Source organism: Capricornis sumatraensis, chromosome 1 (genome assembly GCF_032405125.1).
Source record: "Capricornis sumatraensis isolate serow.1 chromosome 1, serow.2, whole genome shotgun sequence".
Classification (NCBI taxonomy): domain Eukaryota; kingdom Metazoa; phylum Chordata; class Mammalia; order Artiodactyla; family Bovidae; genus Capricornis; species Capricornis sumatraensis.
In genome coordinates this window covers 81,343,835-81,369,017 of record NC_091069.1, presented here as the reverse complement: position 1 = coordinate 81,369,017, position 25,183 = coordinate 81,343,835, and the positions used below count along the sequence as shown (strand labels likewise).

The 25,183-nt window shown below is 41.9% G+C and overlaps 2 protein-coding genes across 3 annotated transcripts in view; one reads left to right on the top strand and one right to left on the bottom strand.

The window, feature by feature from the left end:
- The window catches only part of MTA3 (metastasis associated 1 family member 3), a 143,365-nt gene that overhangs the window by 32,376 nt on the left and 85,806 nt on the right, over positions 1-25,183 (top strand). For both annotated transcript variants that reach the window (XM_068993871.1, XM_068993790.1), the window contains exon 4: positions 22,295-22,421. In XM_068993871.1, coding sequence (XP_068849972.1) covers positions 22,295-22,421 — 127 coding nt within the window. The remainder of the gene's footprint in view (positions 1-22,294; positions 22,422-25,183) is intronic.
- Positions 17,440-21,997, bottom strand: LOC138090644 (intestinal-type alkaline phosphatase-like). The gene is given in 3 exon segments (XM_068986340.1): positions 17,440-18,518; positions 18,521-18,725; positions 21,845-21,997. Coding segments are annotated over 3 exon segments (1,437 nt in total).

Genomic DNA, 25,183 nt, shown 5'->3' with positions numbered 1-25,183 from the left:
GATAGATAGAGTGCCTGATGAACTATGGACTGAGGTTCGTGACGTTGTACAGGAGACAGGGATCAAGACCATCCCCATGGAAAAGACATGCAAAAAAGCAAAATAGCTGGGGAGGCCTTACAAATAGCTGTGAAAAGAAGAGAAGTGAAAAGCAAAGGAGAAAAGGAAAGATATAAGCATCTGAATGCAGAGTTCCAAACAATAGCAAGGAGAGATAAGAAAGCCTTCCTCAGTGATCAATGCAAAGAAATAGAGGAAAACAACAGAATGGAAAAGGCTAGAGATCTCTTCAAGAAAATTAGAGATACCAAGGGAACATTTTATGCAAAGATGGGCTTGATAAAGGACAGAAATGGTCTGGACCTGACAGAAGCAGAAGATATTAAGAAGAGGTGGCAAGAATACACGGAAGAACTGTACAGAAAAGATCTTCACGACCCAGATAATCATGATGATGCGATCAATAATCTAGAGCCAGACATCTTGGAATGTGAAGTCAAGTGGGCCTTAGAAAGCATCACTACGAACAAAGCTAGTGGAGGTGATGGGATTCCAGTTGAGCTGTTTCAAATCCTGAAAGATGATGCTGTGAAAGTGCTGCACTCAGTATGCCAGCAAATTTGGAAAACTCAGCAGTGGCCACAGGACTGGAAACGGTCAGTTTTCATTTCAATTCCAAAGAAAGGCAATGCCAAAGAATGCTCAAACTACCGCACAATTGCACTCGTCTCACATGCTAGTAAAGTAATGCTCAAAATTCTCCAATCCAGGCTTCAGCAATATGTGAACTGTGAACTTCCTGATGTTCAAGCTGGTTTTAGAAAAGGCAGAGGAACCAGAGATCAAATTGCCAACATCCGCTGGATCATCAAAAAAGCAAGAGAGTTCCAGAAAAACATCTGTTTCTGCTTTATTGACTATGCCAAAGCCTTTGACTGTGTGGATCACAATAAACTGTGGAAAATTCTGAAAGAGATGGGAATACCAGACCACCTGACCTGCCTCTTGAGAAATCTGTATGCAGGTCAGGGAGCAACAGTTAGAACTGGACATGGAACAACAGACTGGTTCCAAATAGGAAAAGGAATACGTGAAGGCTGTATATTGTCACCCGGCTTATTTAACTTCTATGCAGAGTACATCATGAGAAACGCTGGACTGGAGAAACACAAGCTGGAATCAAGATTGCTGGGAGAAATATCAGTAACCTCAGATATGCAGATGACACCACTCTTATGGCAGAAAGTGAAGAGAAGCTAAAAAGCCTCTTGATGAAAGTGAAAGTGGAGAGTGAAAAAGTTCGCTTAAAACTTACCATTCAGAAAACGAAGATCATGGCATCTGGTCCCATCACTTCATGGGAAATAGATGGGGAAACAGTAGAAACAGTGTCAGACTTTATTTTTTTGGGCTCCAAAATCACTGCAGATGGTGACTGCAGCCATGAAATCAGAAGACGCTTAAAGACGCTTACTTCTTGGAAGAAAAGTTACGACCAACCTAGATAGTATATTCAAAAGCAGAGACATTACTTTGGCGACTAAGGTCTGTCTAGTCAAGCCTATGGTTTTTCCTGCGGTCATGTATGGATGTGAGAGTTGGACTGTGAAGAAGGCTGAGTGCCGAAGAATTGATGCTTTTGAACTGTGGTGTTGGAGAAGACTCTTGAGAGTCCTTTGGACTGCAAGGAGATCCAACCAGTCCATTCTGAAGGAGATCAACCCTGGGATTTCTCTGGAGGGAATGATGCTGAAGCTGAGGCTGCAGTACTTTGGACACCTCATGCGAAGGGTTGACTCATTGGAAAAGACTCTGATGCTGGAAGAGATTGGGGGCAGGAGGAGAAAGGGACAGCCCAGGATGAGATGGCTGGATGGCATCACTGACTCGATGGACGTGAGTCTGAGTGAACTCCGGGAGATGGTGATGGACAGGGAGGCCTGGCGTGCTGCGATTCAATGGGGTTGCAAAGAGCCAGACACGACTGAACTGAACTGAACTGAACTATAAGTAAGACAGATTCCCTGGTGGCTCAGATGATAAAGAGTATGCCTGCGCAGGCAGGAGATCTGGGTTCAATCCCTGGGTGAGAAAGATCCCCTAGAGAAGGAAATGGCAACCCACTCCAGTATTCTTGCCTGGAAAATCCCATAGATGGAGTAACCTGGCAGGCTACAGTCCATGGGGTCGCAAAGAGTCGGACACGACTGAGTCACTTCACTTTCATTATATATAGGACAGGAAAGGATGACTGGATTAGATGAAAGTTTTAAAAATTATGAAACTCATTAGTGAAAGGCTTCCAGGAGGAGATATCCTGCAGAAATGTAGTTGTAATCCTGTATCCTGATTGATTCTTGTTTCTAGTTTGTCCATGCTAGACTGTAAGTTTTCTGACACTTGGTTTCCAGACTATTAAAGTTTTGAAAGGATTATCCTATAGTATGTGATGGCTCATATTTCTTATATTGGTAATTCATATATCATATAATTTACAGTGTTAAATAACATGTACCATTATAGAGTTATTTTAGATTATTTAGTAGTTGACAGGAAAATGGAGTAAAAGAAATGCGTGTGACTGGTCTAACATACATTTTCTTGAAGTTACCTGTTTTGTCTCTCTTTACGTGGTGGAATGATTAGATCAGAGGGTGCGTATAATTCTTACGATTTTTAATATGTTCCTAAGGAGCCTTCCAGAAAGTATGAATCAGTTTATTTCCATACTTCGCTATCATTTTGTCCTTTCTTATATCTTCTTATGGAAGTTTCATAGGTTTCTATTTAACTATAAGTTTGTGATCATTTATAGTTGGTCTTTGTGTTATGGTGCAAGGCGCTCATGTTTAGGTCCTTTTGGGGGCGCTGCATCTGTGTTCAGTTGTTTCAGCGATGCTTGTTGAAAAGACTATGTTTTCTCCATTGTATTGCTTTTGTGCCTCTGTCACTTCAGTTGGTTTTAAATATGTGCATCTATTTCTATCCTTTCTCTTCTGTTTCTTTCCTCCACTTGTTGCTCTTGTTGCCATTTTCACCATCAACGGACTTTGGATTATTACATCTTTCTACTACTACTTGAAATCGAGTAATATTAGCCTTCCAACTTTCATTTGTTCTTTTTTAGACTTGTTTTGGCTATTCTAGATCCTCTGCATTTTTATATAATTTTAGAATCAGCTTGTCAGTTTTTACAAAAATAAATACTGAGTCTTCTAATCCATGAATACATGGATTAGTGGCTTCTTCCTTTTTATTGTTGAGTAGTATTCTGAAAAAGCAAAAAGATAGGACATTGAAAGATGAACTCCCCAGGTCGGTAGGTGCCCAATATGCTACTGGAGATCACTGGAGAAATAACTCCAGAAAGATTGAAGGGATGGACCCAGAGCAAAAAGAACACCCAGTTGTGGATGTGACTGGTGATAGAAGCAAGGTCCGATGCTGTAAAGAGCTATAGTGCATAGGAACCTGGAATGTTAGATCCGTCAGTTCAGTTCAGTCACTCAGTCATGTCCAACTCTTTGCGACCCCATGAATCGCAGCACGCCAGGCCTCCCTGTCCATCACCAGCTCCCGGAGTTCACTCAAACTCGTCCATCGAGTCGGTGATGCCATCCAGCCATCTCATCCTGGGCCGTCCCTTTCTCCTCCTGCCCCCAATCCCTCCCAGCATCAGAGTCTTTTCCAGTGAGTCAACGCTTCACATGAGGTGGCCAAAGTACTGGAGTTTCAGCTTTAGCACCAGTCCTTCCAGTGAACACCCAGGACTGATCTTCAGAATGGACTGGTTGGATCTCCTTGCAGTCCAAAGGACTCTCAAGAGTCTTCTCCAACACCACAGTTCAAAACCATCAATTCTTTGGAGCTCAGCCTTCTTCACAGTCCAACTCTCACATCCATGCATGACCACAGGAAAAACCATAGCCTTGGCTAGACGGACCTTTGTTGGCAAAGTAATGTCTCTGCTTTTTAACATGCTATCTAGGGTTGGTCGTAACTTTTCTTCCAAGGAGTAAGCATCTTTTAATTTCACAGCTGCAATCACCATCTGCACTGATTTTGGAGCCCCCCAAAATAAAATCTGACACTGTTTCCACTGTTTCCCCATCTATTTCCCATGAAGTGATGGGACCAGATGCCATGATCTTATTGTTCTGAATACTGAGCTTTAAGCCAACTTTTTCACTCTCGTCTTTCACTTTCATCAAGAGGCTTTTTAGTTCCTTTTCACTTTCTGCCATAAGGGTGGTGTCATCTGCATATCTGAGGTTATTGATATTTCTCCCAGCAATCTTGATTCCAGCTTGTGCTTCTTTCAGCCCCGCGTTTCTCATGATGTACTCTACATGTAAGTTAAATAAGCAGGGTGACAATATACAGCCTTGACGTATTCCTTTTCTATTTGGAAGCAGACTGTTGTTTCATGTCCAGTTCGAACTGTTGCTTCCTGACCTGCATATAGGTTTCTCAAGAGGCAGGTCAGGTGGTCTGGTATTCCCATCTCTTTCAGAATTTTCCACAGTTTATTGTGATCCACACAGTCAAAGGCTTTGGCATAGTCAATAAAGCAGAAACAGATGTTTTTCTGGAACTCTCTTGCCTTTTCCATGATCCAGCGGATATTGGCAATTTAATCTCTGGTTCCTCTGCCTTTTCTAAAACCAGCTTGAACATCTGGAAGTTCACAGTTCACGTTTTGCTGAAGCCTGGCTTGGAGAATTTTGAGCATTACTGTACTAGCATGTGAGATGAGTGCAATTGTGTTGTTTTGAGCATTCTTTGGCATTGCCTTTCTTTGGAATTGGAATGAAAACTGACCGTTTCCAGTCCTGTGGCCACTGCTGAGTTTTCCAAATTTGCTGGCCTATTGAGTGCAGCACTTTCACAGCATCACCTTTCAGGATTTGAAATTGCTCAACTGGAATTCCATCACCTCCACTAGCTGTGTTCGTAGTGATGCTTTCTAAGGCCCACTTGACTTCACATTCCAGGATGTCTGGCTCTAGGTGAGTGATCAGACCATTGTCATTATCTTGGTCATGAAGATCTTTTTTGTACAGTTCTTCTGTGTGTTCTTGCCACCTCATCTTAATATCTTCTGCTTCTGTTGTGTCCATACCATTTCTTTCCTTTATCGAGTCCATCTTTGCATGAAATGTTCCCCTGGTATCTCTAATTTTCTTGAAGAGATCGCTCATCTTTCCTATTCTGTTGTTTTCCTCTATTTCTTTGGATTGATCACTGAGGAAGGCTTTCTTATCTCTCCTTGCTATTGTTTGGAACTCTGCATTCAGATGCTTATATCTTTTCTTCTTTGCTTTTCGCCTCTCTTCTTTTCGCAGCTATTTGTAAGGCCTCCCCAGACAGCTCTTTTGCTTTTTTGCATTTCTTTTCCATGGGGATGGTCTTGATCCCTGTCTCCTGTACTGTGTCAGGAACCTCCATCCATAGTTCATCAGGCACTCTATCCATCAGATCTGCGCCCTTAAATCTATTTCTCACTTCCCCTGTATAATCATCAGGGATTTGATTAAGGTCATACCTGAATGGTCTAGCGGTTTTCCCTACTTTCTTCAATTTAAGTCTGAATTTGGCAATAAGGAGTTCATGATCTGAGCCACAGTCAGCTCCTGGTCTTGTTTGTGCTGACTGTGTAGAGCTTCTCCATCTTTGGGTGCAAAGAATATAATCAATCTGATTTCGGTGTTGACCATTTGGTGATGTCCATGTGTAGAGTCTTCTCTTGTGTTGTTGGAACAGGATGTTTGCTATCACCAGTGTGTTCTTTTGGCAAAACTCTATTAGTCTTTGCCCTGCTTCATTCCGCATTCCAAGGCCAAATTTGCCTGTAACCCAAGGTGTTTCTTGACTTCCTACTTTTGCATTCCAGTCCCCTATAATGAAAAGGACATCTTTTTTGGGTGTTAGTTCTAAAAGGTCCTGTAGGTCTTCATAGAACCGTTCAACTTCAGCTTGTTCAGCGTTACTGGTTGGGGCATAGGCTTGGATTACTGTGATATTGAATGGTTTGCCTTGGAAATGAACAGAAATCATTCTGTCAATTTTGAGATTGCATCCAAGTACTGCATTTCAGACTCTTTTGTTGGCTATGATTGCTACTCCATTTCTTCTGAAGGATTCCTGCCCACCTTAGTAGATATAATGGTCATCTGAGTTAAATTGACCCATTCCAGTCCATTTTAGTTCGCTGATTCCTAGAATGTCGACGTTCACTCTTGCCATCTCTTGTTTGACCATTTCTAATTTGCCTTGATTCATGGACCTGACATTCCAGGTTCCTAAGCAATATTGCTCTTTACAGCATCGGACCTTGCTTCTATCACCAGTCACATCCACAACTGGGTACTGTTTTTCCTTTGCCTCTATCCCTTCATTCTTTGTGGTGTTATTTCTCCCCGGTCTCTAGTTCGATATTGGGCACCTACCGCCCTGGGGAGTTCCTCTCTCAGTATCCTATCATGTTGCCTTTTCATACTGTTCATGGGGTTCTCAAGGCAAGAATACTGAAGTGGTTTGCCATTCCCTTCTCCAGTGGGCCACGTTCTGTCAGTGGATCTCTGACAGGTCCACTGGTGGACCTCTCCACCATGACCCACCCGTCTTAGGTGGCCCCGCATGGCTTGGCTTAGTTTCATTGAGTTAGGCAAGGCTGTGGTCCGTGTGATCAGATTGACTAGTTTTCTGTGATTATGGTTTTAGTGTGTCTGCCCTCTGATGCCCTCTCACAACACCTTCCGTCTTACTTGGGTTTCAGTTACCTTGGACGTAGGGTATCTCTTCATGGCTAGGTCCATGAATCAAGGCAAATTGGAAGTGGTCAAACAGGAGATGGCAAGAGTGAATGTCAACATTCTAGGAATCAACAAACTAAGGTGGACTGGAATGGGTGAATTTATCTCGGATGACCATTATATCTACTACTGTGGGCAGGAATCCCTTATAAGAAATGGAGTAGCCATGGGGTTACATGACTGAGCATGCATGCATGAGGGTGGAGAGAGATGGGTTGGTAGCAGTTAACTGGTAGAACTCAAAAAAGAAAAAGGAACTGCAAACTGTTTTCCAAGGTGAATCTACTGTTTTACATGCTTATCTGCAATGTGGGGGAGTTATGGTTTCCTCACATCTTTGCCAACACTTCCTAAAGTCAATCTTTTTAATTTTAGGCATCCTAATAGGCTTGTAGCAGTCATTGTAAATTTTACCTTCTTGTGTCCTGTAATATTTATGTTACAGGATTTTTTATGTTCCTGTAAATCTTCTTGAGCCTTGTTCTGTGATGCACTTAAGTTACTTGGAAACAGTTTGGTCCTTTTGGTTGTTGGCTTTGTGACTTAATGTGTATTTGTTAAGTGGGTACAGAGCAGTCAGTGCTCATTTGTTCCCTATTACTTAGCAAGACCTTTCTGTGTACTCTACCCAATACACCGTGAATTATGAGTTTTACGAGTGTAGTTGTTTGAAAACAAGCACTGTTCGTGGCTCAATGTGAGCACAGGACACTGTTCTGCTGATTCTTTCCCTAGTTTATGGCAGTTTCCTCACTTGCATTCACTGATGGGTTCTATGCTCAAGGATTATTGGCTGTGATCTCCAGGTTTTCTCACTGCGGTACTCTCATCTTCTGAAGGGTGATTACTTTGGTCTCCTTTGCCTCTCACCTTTTTCTCCTCATCTGGGAGTTACCCAGGCTCTGCCTCAGTTTCCCTTCCTTCACTGTTGCCAGGAAACTCTGCCAAGGCAATAAATAGGGCCAGTGTTAGGGCTCACCTTGTTTGCTTTCTGTCTCAGGGTTTACTGTTCTTCGTTGCCTGATGTGCCAGTGGCCTGATGCTCATGTATATTATTTTTGATTTGGGGAAGTAAATTTGTAAAAAAAAAAAAAAAACAAACCAAATTTATAAAATTTGGTTGTTTCAGAGAGGAGGGTCCCTATTACATTGTCTAGAAGGAAAGATCCTAGTTTTCTTTAAAAATATTTAGAAAGTCAAGGTATAAAATACAGTATAATATGTAAAGTGCAGGTCAATACATTTCACAGATGTATACATTTCTATTGTTACCACTCAGATCAAGATAGAAGACTCTGTAATACCTCAGCAGATTCCTTTGTGTTCATTAGTACCCTCTTCCTACTCAGATAACCGCTTCTCTGATGTCTGTTACTGCCTGTTAGCTTTGCCTGGTCTCTGATTTTGACTTCATCTCAATGGAGTAGCTATAGTATTTACTCTTTTCGCTTGACTGTTTTTCCACTCATTGCGGTGTCTGTGGGATCCGTCTATGTTATTGCTTGTATCACTTGTTCTTTGTTTTGGTCCAGTAGTATTCATTCTCATGTTGATAGACATTCAGGTGGTTTCCTGTATTGGCTCCTGTGAATAAAACTGCTGTGAACATTCTTTTGGTATACTTAAGCTCGCATTCCTCTCGGGTAAACACTGAGGGTTAGGATTCTTGGTTTGTGGGGCAGGTGTAAATATACTTTAGTAGTATATTGCAAACAGATTTCCACAGTGGTTGAACCAGTTTTTCACTTTGTATGTGAATTCTTGGTCTATATTCTTGAAGAGACTTGGCATTTTCAGGCTTTCAAAGTTTAGCTGTTATGAGACAGCAGGTTTTCTTTTACGAGGCCAAAGCATAATACTTAGGTTAAGTAATATGAGCGCTGAAGTAACCAATTTTCCTGGTTTGCCTGAGACTGAGGGATTCTCTGCATGTAGGAGTTTAGTGTTGTTTTTTGGTGGCTCAGGTGGTAAAGAATACACCTGCAGTGTGGGAGACTTGGGTTCCATCCCTGGGTTGGGAAGATCCCCTGGAGAAGGGAACGGCTTCCCATTCCAGGATTCTGGCCTGGGGAACTCCACGCACTGTATGGTCCCTGGGGGTCACAGAAGCAGCCGCAGCTGCGCGACTCTCACTTCCGGTTTTGTTTCTTTATGGCTGTGCCGGGTCTTTGTTGCTGCGTGGGCTGTTGTCCAGCTGCACCGAGTGGGGGCTGCTCTCCAGTTGCTGTGCGCGGCCTCTCACTGCAGTAGCCTCTCGCTGCGAAGCAAGAATTCTAGAGAGCACAGTCTTCAGCGGTTGCTCTTCCCCGGCTCTAGAGCACAGGCTCAGTAACTATCGTGCACAGACTTAGGTGCCACGAGGCCAGGGATCGAACCTGTGTCTTCTGTATCAGCAGGCTGAGCTGCTCAGCCACCAGAAAGCCCAAGACTTCTAGTTTTAAAACCAGGATAGTTCCTTAAATGAGGCTCTCGGTGTGTTTAGGCAGCAGAATGTGAAGGTAAAAGCAGGAAATTCACAAGGTCCAAGCCAAACCCAAGTACAGACGAGGCCCTACCCAGTGGTTGTGTTCTCTAGTCAGGAAGGACAGGGCTCCACTCACTCCACCACCTTTTCTCTTTCAGATCTCAGCTTAAACTGGGTTTCTTCAGAGAAGGGTCAACTGGCCTCTCAGGGCTATTTCCTCTGTGTTAACTTCCTTTGTTGTATTTATGAAATACCTTATATAACCTTACACTTGGCATATTTTCATTTGAAATCTTTATCAGAGCAGGACATTTATGTCTTCCTCATAGATATCCCCACAACATATTGGTAGGAACATCAATAAATTTTTTTTTTCTTCTCTTGGTTGATAGGGTATGGTTGTTGGGGGGGAAGTAGGTGAAATATGGCAGGGCAGATCATTAGAAGATTTATAAACCGTGAGACTTCTTAAAATCAAAGCAAGAGAGAAATGTGTTGTAGGAAGATGCTGGCTGCTGTGTCTGTAATGAATGGGAGAGGATGATGGGCCTGGGGTTCTGGAAATTTTGGTTACTTCTAAATCCTTTTGTTTCTTAAGTTTTAAAATTGATAGCAAATGGGAAAATGCATGGTGGCATTTTAAGGCTGCATAAAATTCCAGATGGACTTTGAATATGTTATAAGATTGGGCAGCCTTTGCCAGATGCAGTGTTCTTTGAATAAATAAATGTAAAGCAGAAATAGCTTAAATTTCTGATGGGATCCTAACTTGCTATAAAACAACTTATGAGTCATCGTATCTCGCTATGTGAAGTTAAAATTTCTGTGACAGGTTTCTTAAACCCAGTAAAGTAAAAGAGCTGTGTTTCAGCCAGTTCATGTTTCTCTCTTCAAATTAGACTTTGCGTTCATATTTCTTTTGGATAAGTCAGTTGTTCCTGAATATCTTTCAGGGTGTATGTGGTGAAAACCGTTTTTATGATAAGACTAAGCTGTCACTAGACGGTCTTCCTGATTCTCTCAGGAGTATATGGCAGAGCTTTTGCACTTGTATGACAAGTTGATGACATCACCATTCGGGATAATTCAGTATGTGCTTGTGATTTCCTGTGTTTTCAAAAATTTGTTTTAATTTCTAACACAATATTGATAGATATAACCCATGTAAGCAAAACTTTTTTGAAGTCTTTGATAGGATTGAAGAGATAAAGGAATTCTGAGACTAAATAGGTTGAGAACAGCTGGTATAGGTATTCTGCGCTCCCCCAAAATGTTTTAAAATTAGTGTTTTATACTCTTTTCAATTTCATATGCGATTTTCTTACTTCTCTTAACTTTTCATCCACTTGCAGTATCTCCCTGTTTATGTCATGCATTTCTTTATAGGAGCAGTAAACTCTTGGTGCTTTCCTGGTTTTGAGCTCCAGAATAGGCCACTTTTCTTTTTTTGCTCCTCTCCTTTTCTAATCTTCAAAACTCAGAAGTTAGTTGTGTATTTGTAATCATGTGTATATTTCAGAAATTAATGTTATACAGAATATCACTTGAATTTTATATTTTGGAAAGATGATAGAAAGTTGTAGAGAAAGAAATACAGATAATGAAATGATTATCAACTGCAGTGGTGGTCTCATTAAGAAAAAAAGTTTACCATGGATTAGAGTTTAGTTACAGATTTCCTTCTGTTGAGTTCTATTCATTTTTTAATTTTTATTCAATGTTTATTGAAGTTTCTAGGAACCAGAAAAGAGAATAATGTGCTAACTATGAACCTGCCAGCCAGCTTTGTCCTCTCTTGTAGCCCACATTTGCTCTAGATTCTTTGAGTGCTGCGGGCATCCCTTCCCAGCCCGGTTGCCTTCCTGCTTCCCCCATAGGTGGATTGCTATCTCATCTTTGGTGTATCTTTTTCCATTCATCTGTTTATAACTTTTACATATGTACGTATTTACCTAGAGCATTGTTTTTGCCTTTTAAAAAATGATATTTTACATATGTGTCCCTCTACAGATTGCTTTCTCGTTCAATATCAAGTTTTTGCAGTCCGTTGGTGTGTGGATTCACTCATTAATTTTTAACTGCTGAGTAGAAGCTCATTACATAACTATACTGAAATTTATTGTTCTTTTTGCGTTTCATTTCCCTTCTGCCCTTTTTTCCAGGTTTAGCTTGTTCTCTTTTATATTATTCATATACCATATATAACATCACTTTTTGTTCATTTAATTTTTAAAAATGTTTGTTTTTATTTATTTATTTGGCTGCACCGGGTCTCAGTTACAGCACTCTGGATCTTCAGTTGTGGTACGTGAATGGTTAGTTGTGTCATGCCAGATCTAGTTCCCTGGCCAGGAATCGAACCCGGGCCCCCTGCATTGGGAGCCTGGAGTCTTAGCCTCTGGACCACCAGGAAAATCCCCACTTAACCACTCTAAAAAGTGTACAGTTCAGTGGTTTTTAGTATAATCACAAATTTATGCAACTATAACTATTATTTAATTCCAGGACATTAAAAAAAAAATTACTCGAGAAAGAAGCCCCATGCCCACGAGCAGTCCCTGCTCTAGTTCCCCCTCCATTAATCCTCTGTCAACTGCCTGTCTACTTCCTGCCTCTCTATTTGCCTGTTCTGGATTTTTCATATCAGTAGTGTCATGTAATATGTGACCTTTTGTGTCCTTCTCTTTTGTAATATTTCATTTAGTTTAATGTCTCAAAGTTCATGTTGTAGCATGAATCAGCCCTTCTTTCCTCTTTATGGCTGAGTGATAAATATGCCAGTGTGTGGATATCCTACATTTATTTATCCATTTATCAGGCATTTTGGTTGCTTCTACTTTTTGGCAGTTAGGAATAACGCTGCTATAAACATTCACATACAAGTTTTGGGTTGACATGTTTTCAGTTCTCCTGGGTATGTACCTAGAAAAGGAATTGCTTGGTTACATGGTAACCCTGTTCAGCTATTTGAGGAAGCATTGAGCTGTTTTACAGTACAGCTGCACCATCTGACATTCTCACGGATAATGTACAAAGATTACAATTTCTCTACATTTTTGCTTATTATCTTTTTGATTATAGTCATTCTAGTTGATGTGAAAAATCTCATGGTGGTTTTGATTTGCATTTCCCTTGTGACTAATGACGTTAAACATCTTTTCATGTACTAATTGGCTCTTTGTGTATCTTTTTGAAGAAATGTCTATTCACATTCTTTGCCCGTTATTTAACTGGGTTGTCTTTTTATTGTTACAAGAGTTCTTTGTTCCGGGTACTAGACCCTTATGAGTTACATGATTTGCAGACATTTTCTCCCATTCTATGGGTTGTGTCTTTGCTTTCTTGAGAGTACCCTTTTAATCACAAAAAAATTAACACTAATTCTAATTTACCTGTCTTTTCTTTGGTTTCTTATGATTTATTTAGGGGGAGTTGGTGATGGCCAGGGAGGCCTGGCGTGCTGTGATTCATGGGGTCGCAAAGAGTCGGACACGACTGAGCGACTGAACTGAACTGAATGAAGAAACTATTGCTTAGTCTGAGGTCATGAAGATTTACACTTGTGTTTCATTCTAAACATTTTATAAAATTTTTAGCTCTTGCATTTAGGTCTTTGACCTATTTTGAATTAATGGTGTGAGAGTCCAGCTCTATTCATTATATGTGGGTATCTGGTGGTTGTTAGCACTGTTTGTAGAAGATTGTTCATTCCCCTGGGCTTTCCAGGTGGCTCAGTGGTAAAGAATCTGCCTGCCAATGCAGGAGACATGGGTTCGCTCCCTGGGAAGATCCCCTGGAGAAGGAAATGGCAACTCCTCCAGTATTCTTGCCTGGGAAACCCCCTGAACAGAAGAGCCTGGTGAGCTACACAAAGAGTTGGACATGACTCTTTGTGTAGAGTTGGACACGACTCGTTGTGTAGAGTTGGACACAACTGTTTGGAGTCCAGTGGAGTCACAAAGAGTTGGACACGACTGAGCAGCTGAGCACACATGCACCTTCATTCCCCCGATGAATTGTCTTGGCACTCTTGTCCAAAATCATTTAACAGGAAGAGTGGGCTTATTTCTGTACTGCCAGGTATATTCTAATTAATCTATGCCTGCTCTTATGTCAGTACCTCATAGTCCTGGTTGTCATAGCTTTTATCTTTTGTTTTTTGGCCACACAGCATGCAGGGTTTTAGTTCCCCAACAGGGTTTCCCTGGTAGCTCAAACGATAAAGAATTCACCTGCCATGCGGGAAACCTGGGTTTGTTTTGATCCCTGGGTTGGGAAGATCCCCTGGAAGAGGTCTTGGCAACCCACTCCAGTATTCTTGCCTGGAGAATCCCCATGGACAGAGGAGCCTGGCAGGCTACTGTCTGTGGGGTCGCAAAGAGTCGGACACAACTGAGTGACTAAACACACACACATAAAACCAGGGATCAAATCCTTGCCCCCTTCAGGGGATGCGTGGAGTCTTAACCACAGGGCCACAAGGGAAGTCACTGGTGGTTGTAGCTTTGAAGTAAGCTTTGAAATCTGAAAGTGTGAGTCCTTCTAAATTTGTTCATAGCTATTGAGGGTTGCTTATGTCCATATGAATTTTAGAATTAGTTGGCCAATTTTTGTGAAAAAGGCTATTGGAATTTTGGTAGGGGTTGCACTGAATCTGTAAATCAATTTAGGGAGTATTGCCATCTTAACCATATTAAATCCTCCAATATGTGAGCATAGTTTTTCCATTTATTTAGGTGTCTTTAAAATTTCTTGTAAGAATGTTTTGTCATTTTTAGTATATGAGTTTTGTCTTTTGTTAAATATAGTCCTGAGTATTTTTTTTCCCTTTTGACGCTATTGTAAATGAAATATCCTTAGTTTCAGTCTGAATTATTCAGTGCTATTGATGAAACTATCATTGATGTTTGTTTATTGATCATTTGCTTCTAGATTGCCAAATCTTTTCTTTCTTTCTTTAATATTTATATATTTATTTGGCTGCCTGGGATCTTCCGTCTTTAGTTGTGGCATGTGGGATCTTTCAGTTCAGTTCAGTTGCTCAGTTGTGTCCAACTCTTTGCGACCCCATGAAGTGCAGCACGCCAAGCCTCCCTGTCCATCACCTACTCCTGGAGTTTACCCAAACTCATGTCCATTGAGTTGGTGATGCCATCCAGTCATCTCATCCTGTGTCATCCCCTTCTCCTCCTGCCTTCAATCTTTCCTAACATCAGGGTCTTTTCAAATGAGTCAGTTCTTCGCATCAGGTGGCCCAAATATTGGAGTTTCAGCTTCACCATCAGTCCTTCCAGTGAACACCCAGGACTGATTTCCTTTAGGATGGACTGGTTGGATCTCCTTGCAGTCCAAGAGACTTTCAAGAATCTTCTCCAACACCACAGTTCAAAAGCATCAATTCTTCAGTGCTCAGGTTTCTTTATAGTCCAACTCTCACATCCTACATGACCACTGGAAAACCATAGCCTTGACTAGACGGACCTTTGTTGACAAAGTAATGTCTCTGCTTTTTAATATGTGGGATCTTTAGTTATAGGCATATGATGAAGCTCCCAGTTGCAGCATGTGGGATCCATTTCCCTGACCAGGGATTGAATCCAAGTCCCCTGCATTGGCAGTGTGGAGTCCTGGCCACTGGGCTACCCGGGAAGTCCCTGCCAAACCTTTTCTTTGTCTTCATTCAGATAGTTCCCTGAAAGCTCAACTGTCATAAAAATCCTAATTTTATTCAACTTGCCTTTTCTTTTTTTCCCTCTTACCAGGCAGGCTTGAGTTGCATCAATACTGAGCTATTTTCAGTCAAATAATATGCCTTCAAACATTTTAGTACTTCTTAAATGTGTCTCTAGACAAAATTTTAACCACCTGCTTTTCTGTATGTTCTGTACCAGCTCACATCATCATTGTTGGTGGATAGTTCATTAAAATGGGGACTTGAGGATGTTGAATAACCTGTGGAAAACTCTCCTACCTGCCCGCACCACACCCCCCATCCTAACTAGCATGTAGAAATTATAATTTTGATTAGTTCTGAAAAATACCCAGTTCAGGCAAACAAAGTGAAAGTCACTCAGGCATGTCCAACTCTTTGCGGCCCCATGACTATACAGTCCGTGGAATTCTCTAGGCCAGAATACTGGAGAAGGTAGCCTTTCCCTTCTCCAGGGGATCTTCCCAACCCAGGAATTGAACCGGGATCTCCTGCATTGCACGCAGATTATTTACCAACTGAGCTACCAGGGAAGCCCTTTCAGGAAAAGAACTGAGAAACAGTAAAGACTTTTCCTTGCCTAGGTTCTCACCCTCTTTGTTCAGATACCTAAATTGTCTGTTGCCTCTTCTGGCCCAGTTACATGTCACATGCTCAGTCTCTCTAAAGTTTTGCTTGAGTCCATGACTGTAACCTGCTGTGGAGATTGGTCTGTACCCCGTACCTGGATGCTCTCTTTCTTCACTACTCAGCTAGTTTGATTTCTTCTCTGACACCTGCTTTCTGGACATAGTTTTTGCTAGCCTTACCTAGCCCCTTTGAGGCTGTGTGTGTAGTGCTAACTTGCTGAGCTCTGTGGCCATGGGTTCTTTCTCATCCTGCAGTCTAAAGCTTTGAAATTTGTAGGACCCTTGCTGGGTTGATCTCAGTTAAGTACAGTGATACTTATTTTATAAATAAATAAATTTGTGTTTATTGTTTGTTAAAACTTCACACAGTCCCTTGGTGTGGTTTCTTTCTGTACTCTGTCTCCAGTTTATGACCCTAGTGCCTTAATGCTTAATAAACTGCCCTGAAGCGTTGCTACCTGGTGTCAGTCTCTTCTGTTGCTGTCCTGTTTATGTGGGACTTCTACTTTAATAACTTTATAAGGTAGCAAATTTGATATTCCATCAAACTTGGAAAATGGTTTGAAAAAATTATAAATGTATTACCATGGACATGGTTTTTGATGATAGTCATATTTGATCTTTTAAATTTTTCATTGTCAAAATGTCAGTTTTTGCCATTATGGTTTGCTTAGTGTTTTGAATGTTAATGGGATGGGAATCATTCTTGTTCAGAAGCTAATATAAATTTATACAAAAATGTAAATGAAATTTAACTAGTAAACTTGAGAAAATGAGTTTTAGATGCTGTTTTGGTGACTTCTGTGTTGCTTAGATTCAATTTAAGAAATTTTATTCTTTTCACCCAATATCAAGAGATTGTACGAGAAAATAAGATTTGCTGTTGTTACCATTATCTGTAGAGTTTGCTGCTATTTTGGCCCTATAGGGTATACATTATAATTCAGTTACTGTGTTTTATGGAACAACAATGTATCAAATCCTAATTAGGTAACGAGTATAACTTCGTATGTGGTATTTGCTGGTGCCAATGGTGCCAGTGCAGTGATAACGTCATTGATCTCCACTGGTGAAATGTTATTATACTTGCAAGTAAATGGCTCTTTTAGTGTTGCACTTCTATTTGAGTAGTTAATTATAACGAACATTCAAAGAATTTTATTTTATTTAATTAATTAATTTATTTATTTTCACACTCGAAACAGTTTATTTGAGGGCTGCTTCCTCCCTCCCAGGAGGGCCGGGCCTATGTCCCCACCCCCAGCTCTCCCACTGTTCCTGGGATCTCCCAGGGGCACCGGGGCCATCCTCACAGCAGCTGAGAGACTGGGACAAGTCTCCTCCTCTATGTCGCTGTAAAGATACCGCTGGGTTCCTAGAAGGGGCCGCTGAAGACTGTAGAGGGCTGCCCGGCACTCCTGGCCCCAGATGTCTCTTTGGCCAGCGAGACGTTCCAGGAGGACGGAAGCCACAACTTCCCGGGAGCCACGCCTCCCGGAAGGCAGGCAACCAGAAGCCACGCCTCCCGGAAGCCCCCAGTGGGGGTCTGATAGGCCCTGGTCCACTGTGGGGGACACCTCTGGTGCTAGCCTCGTCCTCAGGCAGGGCTATTGGTTGGGGAGAAGAGACTGGGTGGTCTGCGGCCCTGCCTAGAATATCCTCGAATATGGGGCAGCTCCTCAAAATAGCCGAGACCACCGAGGTCTGGGGCACTGAGGACTGTGGCTCTCACAGGAAAGTCAGGACCTCAACCTCCGGGATGTTTCCGGTCCATCAGGGTTGGGGGTGGGGAGGAGGCCCTGAGGCCCGGGTGGGTGGGGGTCAGTGCAGGGTGGGCACCAGCAGCAGCAGTAGGGCCCCGGCCAGCAGTGCCAGTGAGGATGGGCAGGCAGCCTGGTGGGCAGCGTCCGAGGGACCGCTGGGGGACTGAGGGTTGCAGTCGGTGGTGTAGGGCTCCACGCAGGCAGCAAAGGCCATGACATGCGCCACGAAGGTCTGCTCCTGCACGCCGTGCATCAGGTGTGCCCACGGGCCTCGTGCAAACACTGCCACGTCCTCACCGGCGTGGGTTTCGCTCCCTAGGGGCACTGCGGCTTGCTGCTGGTACTCGGGGTCCATGCTCTGCTTTTCATTCACATCGGGTCGTGAGCCCAGGTACAGCCGGTATCCCGGGCCGTTGCCATAGAGGAGGGAGGTATCGGACTTGCCATCTCCGGCCTTGCCATCAGCCAGCCCGAAAATGGAGGTTCCACGAAGTGGGTAGCCACCTAAAGTGAAGACATGGGAGTGGTCGGCGGTGACGAGGGTCATTGTGTCTGCTTCACTGGTGAGCTGGCTAGCCTTGGCGATGGCGTTGTCGAACATGATCGTCTCATTCAGCGCCCGATAAGCTATGTTGGCATGATGTCCATGGTCAATGCGGCCTCCCTCCACGAAGAGGAAGAAGCCCCGAGGGTTTCTGTTCAGCACACGCAGGGCTGCCTCCGTCATCTCCTCCAGGGATGGGTCCGTGGTGTGGTCTCGGAAGATGTCATAGGCCATTTCTCCTGGCTGAAAGAGGCCCATGAGGTGTGTTACACTGGAGTCACTGGCTGCCTGAAGGAGCGCTGCGCGGTTCCACACATACTGGGCTCCCTGGTGCTTGGCCTGCCACTCCTGCACCAGGTTCCGCTTGTTCTTCCGGATTCCATTCACATCTGGGTATTCAGGGTCTGGGGGCCCCTCAGGAAACATGTACTTTCGGCCTCCTCCCAGGATCACATCAATGTCCATGTTGTAGACGAGCTGAGTGGCGATGTCCCGGCAGCCATACGTCTGGGCATCGGCAGGCAGGTCGGCGTCAGAGAACCAGTCTCGATTCACAGTGTGCGGGTAAGCCCCGGCTGGGGAGGCGTCCTGGACCTGGTGGTGGTCACCACTCCCACTGACTTCCCTGCTTTCTTGGCCCGGTTCATCACAGATGTGACCTCATTCCCACGTGTCGTGTTGCACTGGTCGAAGCGGGGGGCTGCACTTACACCAATGGTCCTCATGTTGGTCTTGACCCCACACAGGTAGGTGGTGGACGTGCCTGCGCTATCGGGCACATCTCTGTGCACGTTGTATGTCTGGGGGCAGAGATGCCTTCAGCTCTCCATTCAAAGAATTTTAAATCACGTTATTCAGTTTTTGAACTTGGTGGATCTTTTTCTAAATCAGTTTTTAATTTTTGCAAGTTCATTTTCAATTCAGAGTTTTAAATGTTTGAGGGTAGAAAACATTTGATACTTAGTCTAGTCATTGCCCTCATACCATTTAAAAGAACAACAGCTAGAGGGTCACATATGATAAAATTTCTTGCAGTCCTGGATCCTTATGTAAGGAATTTGTAAGAAAAGGTTATGAGGAGCAGAAATGTGTTGCTGTTGGTGCGTGTTTTGCCAGTCAGCGTCCAAAACTTAAAGCCTCTGGGGCCTCACCTTGGGCTTTACTTCCTGTGAGAGAAGTGAGCCACCCCTTCCTTGACTCTTGAGTTCTCAGTAGGTACACAGTCTGTCCTGTTCCCATAGGTACACAGTCTGTCCTGTTCCCATAGATACACAGTCTGGTCTGGTCCCATAGATACACAGTCTGGTCTGGTCCAGGGAAGGCTGCGGAGCATCTGAACCTCTGCAGGTATGGATCCCAACAAACTGGAAGATTCTTAAAGAGATGGGAATACCAGACAACCTGACCTGCCTCCTGCGAAACCGGTATGCAGGTCAAGAAACAGCAGTTAGAACCAGGCATGAAATAACGGAGTGGTTCCAAACTGCAGCATGTCAGGCTGCATCACCATCTCCCAGAGTTTGCTCAAACTCATGTCACCATCCATAGTGATTATGGAGCCCAAGAAAATAAAGTCTGTCACTGTTTCCATTGTTTCCACATCTATTTGCTATGAAGTGATGGGACTGGATGCTGTGATCTTCGTTTTTTGAATGTTGAGTTTTAAGCCAACTTTCACTCTCCTCTTTCACTTTCTCAAGAGGCACTTCAGTTCCTCTTCGCTTTTTGCCATAAGGATGGTGTCATCTGTATATCTGAGTTTATTGATATTTCTCCCAGTAATCTTGATCCAGCTTGTGCTTCATTCATCCCAGCATTTCTCATGATGTAATCCGCTTATAAGTTAAGTAAGCAGGGTAACAATATATAGCCTTGACGTATTCCTTTCCAATTTGGAACCAGTCCATCCATTGTTCCATGTTCGGTTCTAACTATTGATTCTTGACCTGCATACAGGTTTTGTCGGAGACAGGTAAGGTGGTCGGGTATTCCCGTCTCTAGGAATTTTCCAGTTTATTGTGATCCACACAGTCAAAGACTTTAGCATAATCAATGAAGAGAAGTAGATGTTTTTCCTGGGATTCTCTTGCTTTTTCTGTGATCCAACGGATGTCTGTATTCCTAACACTAGACATCAGAAATGAAAAAAAAATTGTAAAAAAATTCATATTTATTTATGGGTATAATAATATATGCATTGATGATGAAGCAGCAGCAGTATGATTCCTTATAGTAGCCTCCTGTGATTGTGATTGCTTCACAGGAACCTAGCCTATACTTAGGGCAAGTACACTATTGGAAACATTGTTGCATTAAAAAAAATTACTTACCTGTTATAATATGCTTATGAATAGTTTTTCCAAATACAGGAGAGAGGCCTAAGTGTTAGTCACTCAGTCGTATCTGACTGTTTGTAGCCACAAGGCTCCTCTGTCCATAGGCAAGAATATTGGAGTGGGTAGCCATTCCCTTCTCCAGGGAATCTTCTCGACCCAGGGATCGAACTTGGCTCTCCTGCATTGCAGGCAGATTCTTTACAGTCTGAGCCACCAGGGAAGCCCCAGTGTAGCCTAATGAATGGTAATGTAATTCTTTGAAAGGAATGTTGTAAAACGCTAAGAAAACTAACATAGTATTAATTTTTATTAAATATCCCTCACCTTATGCCTGTGTAAGGTTAGACTAGTATCTGCATGTTTTATGAATTGATGACTGTTTTTATTAATTTTCTTGATATTTGTTTTTTCTTTATTTTTAAAGTTAATTGTTTATTTTTGGCTAGTTCTTTGTTCCTGTGCGAGGGCTTTCTCTAGTTGCAGCAAGTGGGGACCACTCTGTAGTTGCGGTGCAAGGGTTTCCCATTGCGGTGGCTTCTCTTGTGGAGCACAGGTTCTTGGGCATGTGGGCTTCCTGGTTGCAGAGCGTGGGCTCTGTAGTTGTGACACTCGGACTTAGTTACCCTATGACATATGAGATTTTCTTGGAGCAAGTGAATCTGTGTCTCCTGCATTGGCAGGCGGATTCTTTACCACTGAGCCACCAGGGAAGTCCTTTCTTGATATTTCTAAGCTACCGGGTTCATCTGCAAATATTTTCAATTGTTGCAAACCTCCAGAAAATTTCCAGTATACTGTATTTAAGTCTAGATAAAAGTGGACCCGTTAAGTTCAAGCTCACATTGTTCAGAGGTGAACTTCGTTCAGTGATGCAAGTTTGACCTTGCTGTTTTCAGAGTTGATAGTTTACCATGTAGTTCTGGGTTGCATGTCATGTCTCCTCTTGGATGGCGCTGCTCTGTATCTTAGCATGCGGTATTGCTGTTCATCTGTGATTCCAGTGCAGATTCTGGTTTCTTTGGTGTGCTTATACTTTGTTCCTGTAAATGGTGGTAGTCTTCTCATGCCATTACTTAAAAAAAAAAAGTTAAGTTTGCTGGTAATTCAATCAGGACACTCATTCTTACTGGACACTTAGTAAGGGGAAATTTTCTTGAATCATTTCTTTGATAAGTCTTTCCTTATCCCCTTCCCCTCCCTGCACCACTCCCCCTCCACACACACACACACAAGACATAAGAGAGTCTGTTTTCTCGATTGTTTCTTTCTGGAACTTTTATTAGTTGGATGTTGGACCACATGAATTCTTGTTTAATTTTTTAATCTTTTGGTTTTCAGTTGTCTTAATTTTGGGGAGATTTCATTAGTGTTGTCCTCTAATTCTATTAGTTTTTTTTTGTGTTAATCAAATTTGAAATGTGTTACACTATTTGTTTTCTTATTATACTATTTTTAAATGGAGTATTCTGGGATTCATTTATTGTGTTATAGACAGACTTTTGACGCTTTTCTCCTGCTTTTTTGATCTCACCCCACTTTTCCCTTCTCGCAATACTTGGCATCTTCGAGGACTGAGTCAGTACATGCCTTGTGCCACACTTCTCCACAGCAAACCTTTCTGTACACACATAGATTGTCACTTCCTCCTCTTGACTATGTGTAGTGTTTTTTAATTTTTTTAACGTCTCCTTTCCATCTTCTAAAACTTTGTTGAAAATCTTCCATTGTTGCTTCATTTTTTATTGTCATTGAAATGTTAGTATATTTTCATTGCTATTTTGGTGTGATTTCTTGGGGGAAGAAAGATACGTAAGATATATGCATTGTTTCATCTGCCATCTTAAAATTGGAGTTCTTCCTTTGAGGCCTAGGTAACTAAATTGGTTGTAATTCATATTACAAGTTAAATGTGTAAGCTTGAAATCAATTAGTTTGAACAAAGTATTGAATTAAAGCCTGATTCAGTCTATCTTAATAACCAAAATAGATAATACAGTTTGTAATAATGCCTTTTTTGAATTTTATTTGTGTAGAAGAAATTGAGGAAGAATCTGAAACAACAGTTGAGGCTGACTTGACCGATAAACAGAAACATCAGTTGAAACATAGGGAACTCTTTTTGTCACGCCAATACGAATCTCTGCCCGCCACACATATCAGGTAAGAACTTTTTAGATGTTGGTCTGATGTTCTGAGAAATACTATGACAATTGAAAGAAACAAAACTAAAACAACCTTTTGGAAGCATTTTCCAAACTCAACAATCTTGCTCAAATCAGTTCACTAAGGGCTTCATTATGTAGTCTTACCTTGAAAATTTATAGTTTATATTAGCATTTTAAAGCCCTGCACATGTTATGCAGTCAGGTAGCCATGTTGGCTTTGTTTTAATCTGGACTTTTCCAATCGTTTAAGTTATCTATTAGCGTATTGCAGAACAGTGTCCAGCAGACACCGTTTTGGGAAGTGCTGGTCTTCTCCAGATTCCTAGGAAAAAATATAGTTATTAGGGTCCAAGAACTAGAACCCAAGATCTGGTTCCCAGACAAGTGTCTCTTGACCTTGTAGGATACAGGACCTTCTGTTTATTTATTTTGGAGGGCCTCTGGAACGAAAAATGCCTGCTCACTCACTTGAATCTGCTCTGTACATTGATGGAATGAAAAGTGAAATTCAGTCCCTGGTTTGTAGTTTGGGGAGAATGGTGGTGGTCTTTTTCATCTGCTGGTGGTAAGATTTAGGCATAGATTAAGGTCTTTGTAAGTGCTGTCTGCAGTAGGTGCATCTTAGAGGTATAACAGAATGTTTGAACTCAGAAAACAGGCAGTTACTGACTCTCGGTGTCAGGAAGGCTTCAGAAGGAGTTGGCATTTACTCAGTCTTTGAGAGATTGGGGGGGCATCTGGTAAAAGGAAACAGGTGAGCATGAGTGTGGGCAGGGAGCAGCTTGTCTAGGGCGGTGGGTGTCGGGGAATGCAGTGTTTTTGTCCCCTTGTATTAAAGAAGTTCCTTCAACTTTTGTTCACAATCTTTATTCTTTTATTCACCCTTCACTAGTTATGCTTGTCTTTAAAGCTGTTTATATACAGAAATAAAATGTAATAACTGTTTATTTAAAAAAATTGTCCCTTCCTCTTTAGTCCTGAATGTCTGTATTGTATCTAAGTCTGTCTTCTTCGGGCTCAAACATGTTTGGAGACTTCCTGAAACTCTGGTTTGGTCTTCACAACACTCCACAATTCCCCTGACCTTTGTGTATCTTGTACTTCTCTTTTCAGAAATGGACACAGAGATCTTCTAAGACAGAAAATGTATGACAAAGATATTAGAACCCATTTTTTCCAAATCTTTTCAGAGATAGCTTGATCCTCCTCAATAGTTAACATCATATATAATTGCTTTTCTTTTCTTTTTTTGTTTTTTTTTTTAGTTTTTTTAGGGAGCACTGTGCTTAGATTGGTGAGAGTTAGTATTACTATGTTCTGTGTGACTTAGGGTCCTTTGTTAGAAAAGATAATCAGGCCAGATAATGTGGGAACAGTCATTTAAGCTAAAAATAGGGGTATTTCAAAAAATAGGAAAGTAAGTTACTTTTTGCTGAAAGAGATGAAACATGAATACATATTTTATAATTTTCTTAAAGATACAGGTAACTAATAAATGCTGAAGAGCCATATGCATTTATCATTTAATTGGAAGAAGCTAGAATATAAAGATTCATTTTAAGCTCAAAAAGTTATGTGGCCAGTCATAAGACTCTTGCCAGAATGAGAATCTGACAAATGGTTTTAAAAATGTATCCAAAACACGCAAGTATATTTTTAATTTACCCTCCTGATAGCTTGGAATCTGTTTATAAGAAATGTTGGTTTCCTTTAACAGATTGCTTGGAATGGAAAAACTAGTGAAGTATTTTTCATCTTTCACAAGGACTGAGACAGTATATTGCAATGGAATTATCAAGACATCCCTTTGTTGAACATGGAAATTACATAGACTACATGATCCTTCAGTCATGTTGAACACATTTTCTGAATATATTCTCAGTTAGGGAGCTCACTAACTGCTTGATTAAAAAAAAGACAAGGGTCCCCAGCTTGTAAACTTAAGGAATTTACCCTGTGCCATTCTTTCGAATTATGGGAAAGAGATATAGACATTTGAGGCGTTTGTTTTCAGAATTTTTTTGTTCTCAGAGTTGAGGGGTTGTAGTGTTTTCTCACCTTTGGCTCTCATTTTCAAACAGCAGAATGAAATTAGGGGCAGTCTCTGGCCAAAGCATGGCACCGTGCTCACCAGCCCTCATGTTGATGTAGAGCAAGGGCACTTTGGAGTGATGTTGACATTTTGCTAATGTTGAAGTCGTGCCCTATCTGTTGTGCTGTAACAGGAGAAAATTACTGAAGTCCCATTGTTCTTTGGCAGCAAAGAGGGGTAATTTGATGAATACTGGCTTTTTATTCTCAGAGGCATTGTCGAGTGCCCAGAATCTGCTTGGTGCTGTATGGAACAGAGGAGAAAACCTGACTGAGGCATTCCTAAGGTCTTTGTAGTTTTTGTGATCTATAATATTAGCCAGATGCTACAAACTTCCAAAGCGGCAGGAAGAGACAGCTTTTCAGGACTTCCTTTTCATTTTATTGAAAGAGAATGAATAGGACCAGGACAGTTCTGGGGAGAGTTAGCGATTCACCTTTTGTTTGTGAGATAGGTGGGGTTTGAACATGAGAATTCCTTTGGAACGTTATTTGGGGAGTGAAGGCAAGAGATAGCATGCTTCCTGCATAGTGCCTTAGGTCACTAATAATAGATTGTATGCTGCATGGGTTATATAAAGCACTGTAAAATTTATTTTTATGCTAGCTAGACCCATCACAGTGTGTGTGTGGGGTGTGTGTGTGTGTAAAACACAGTGTTCAGTT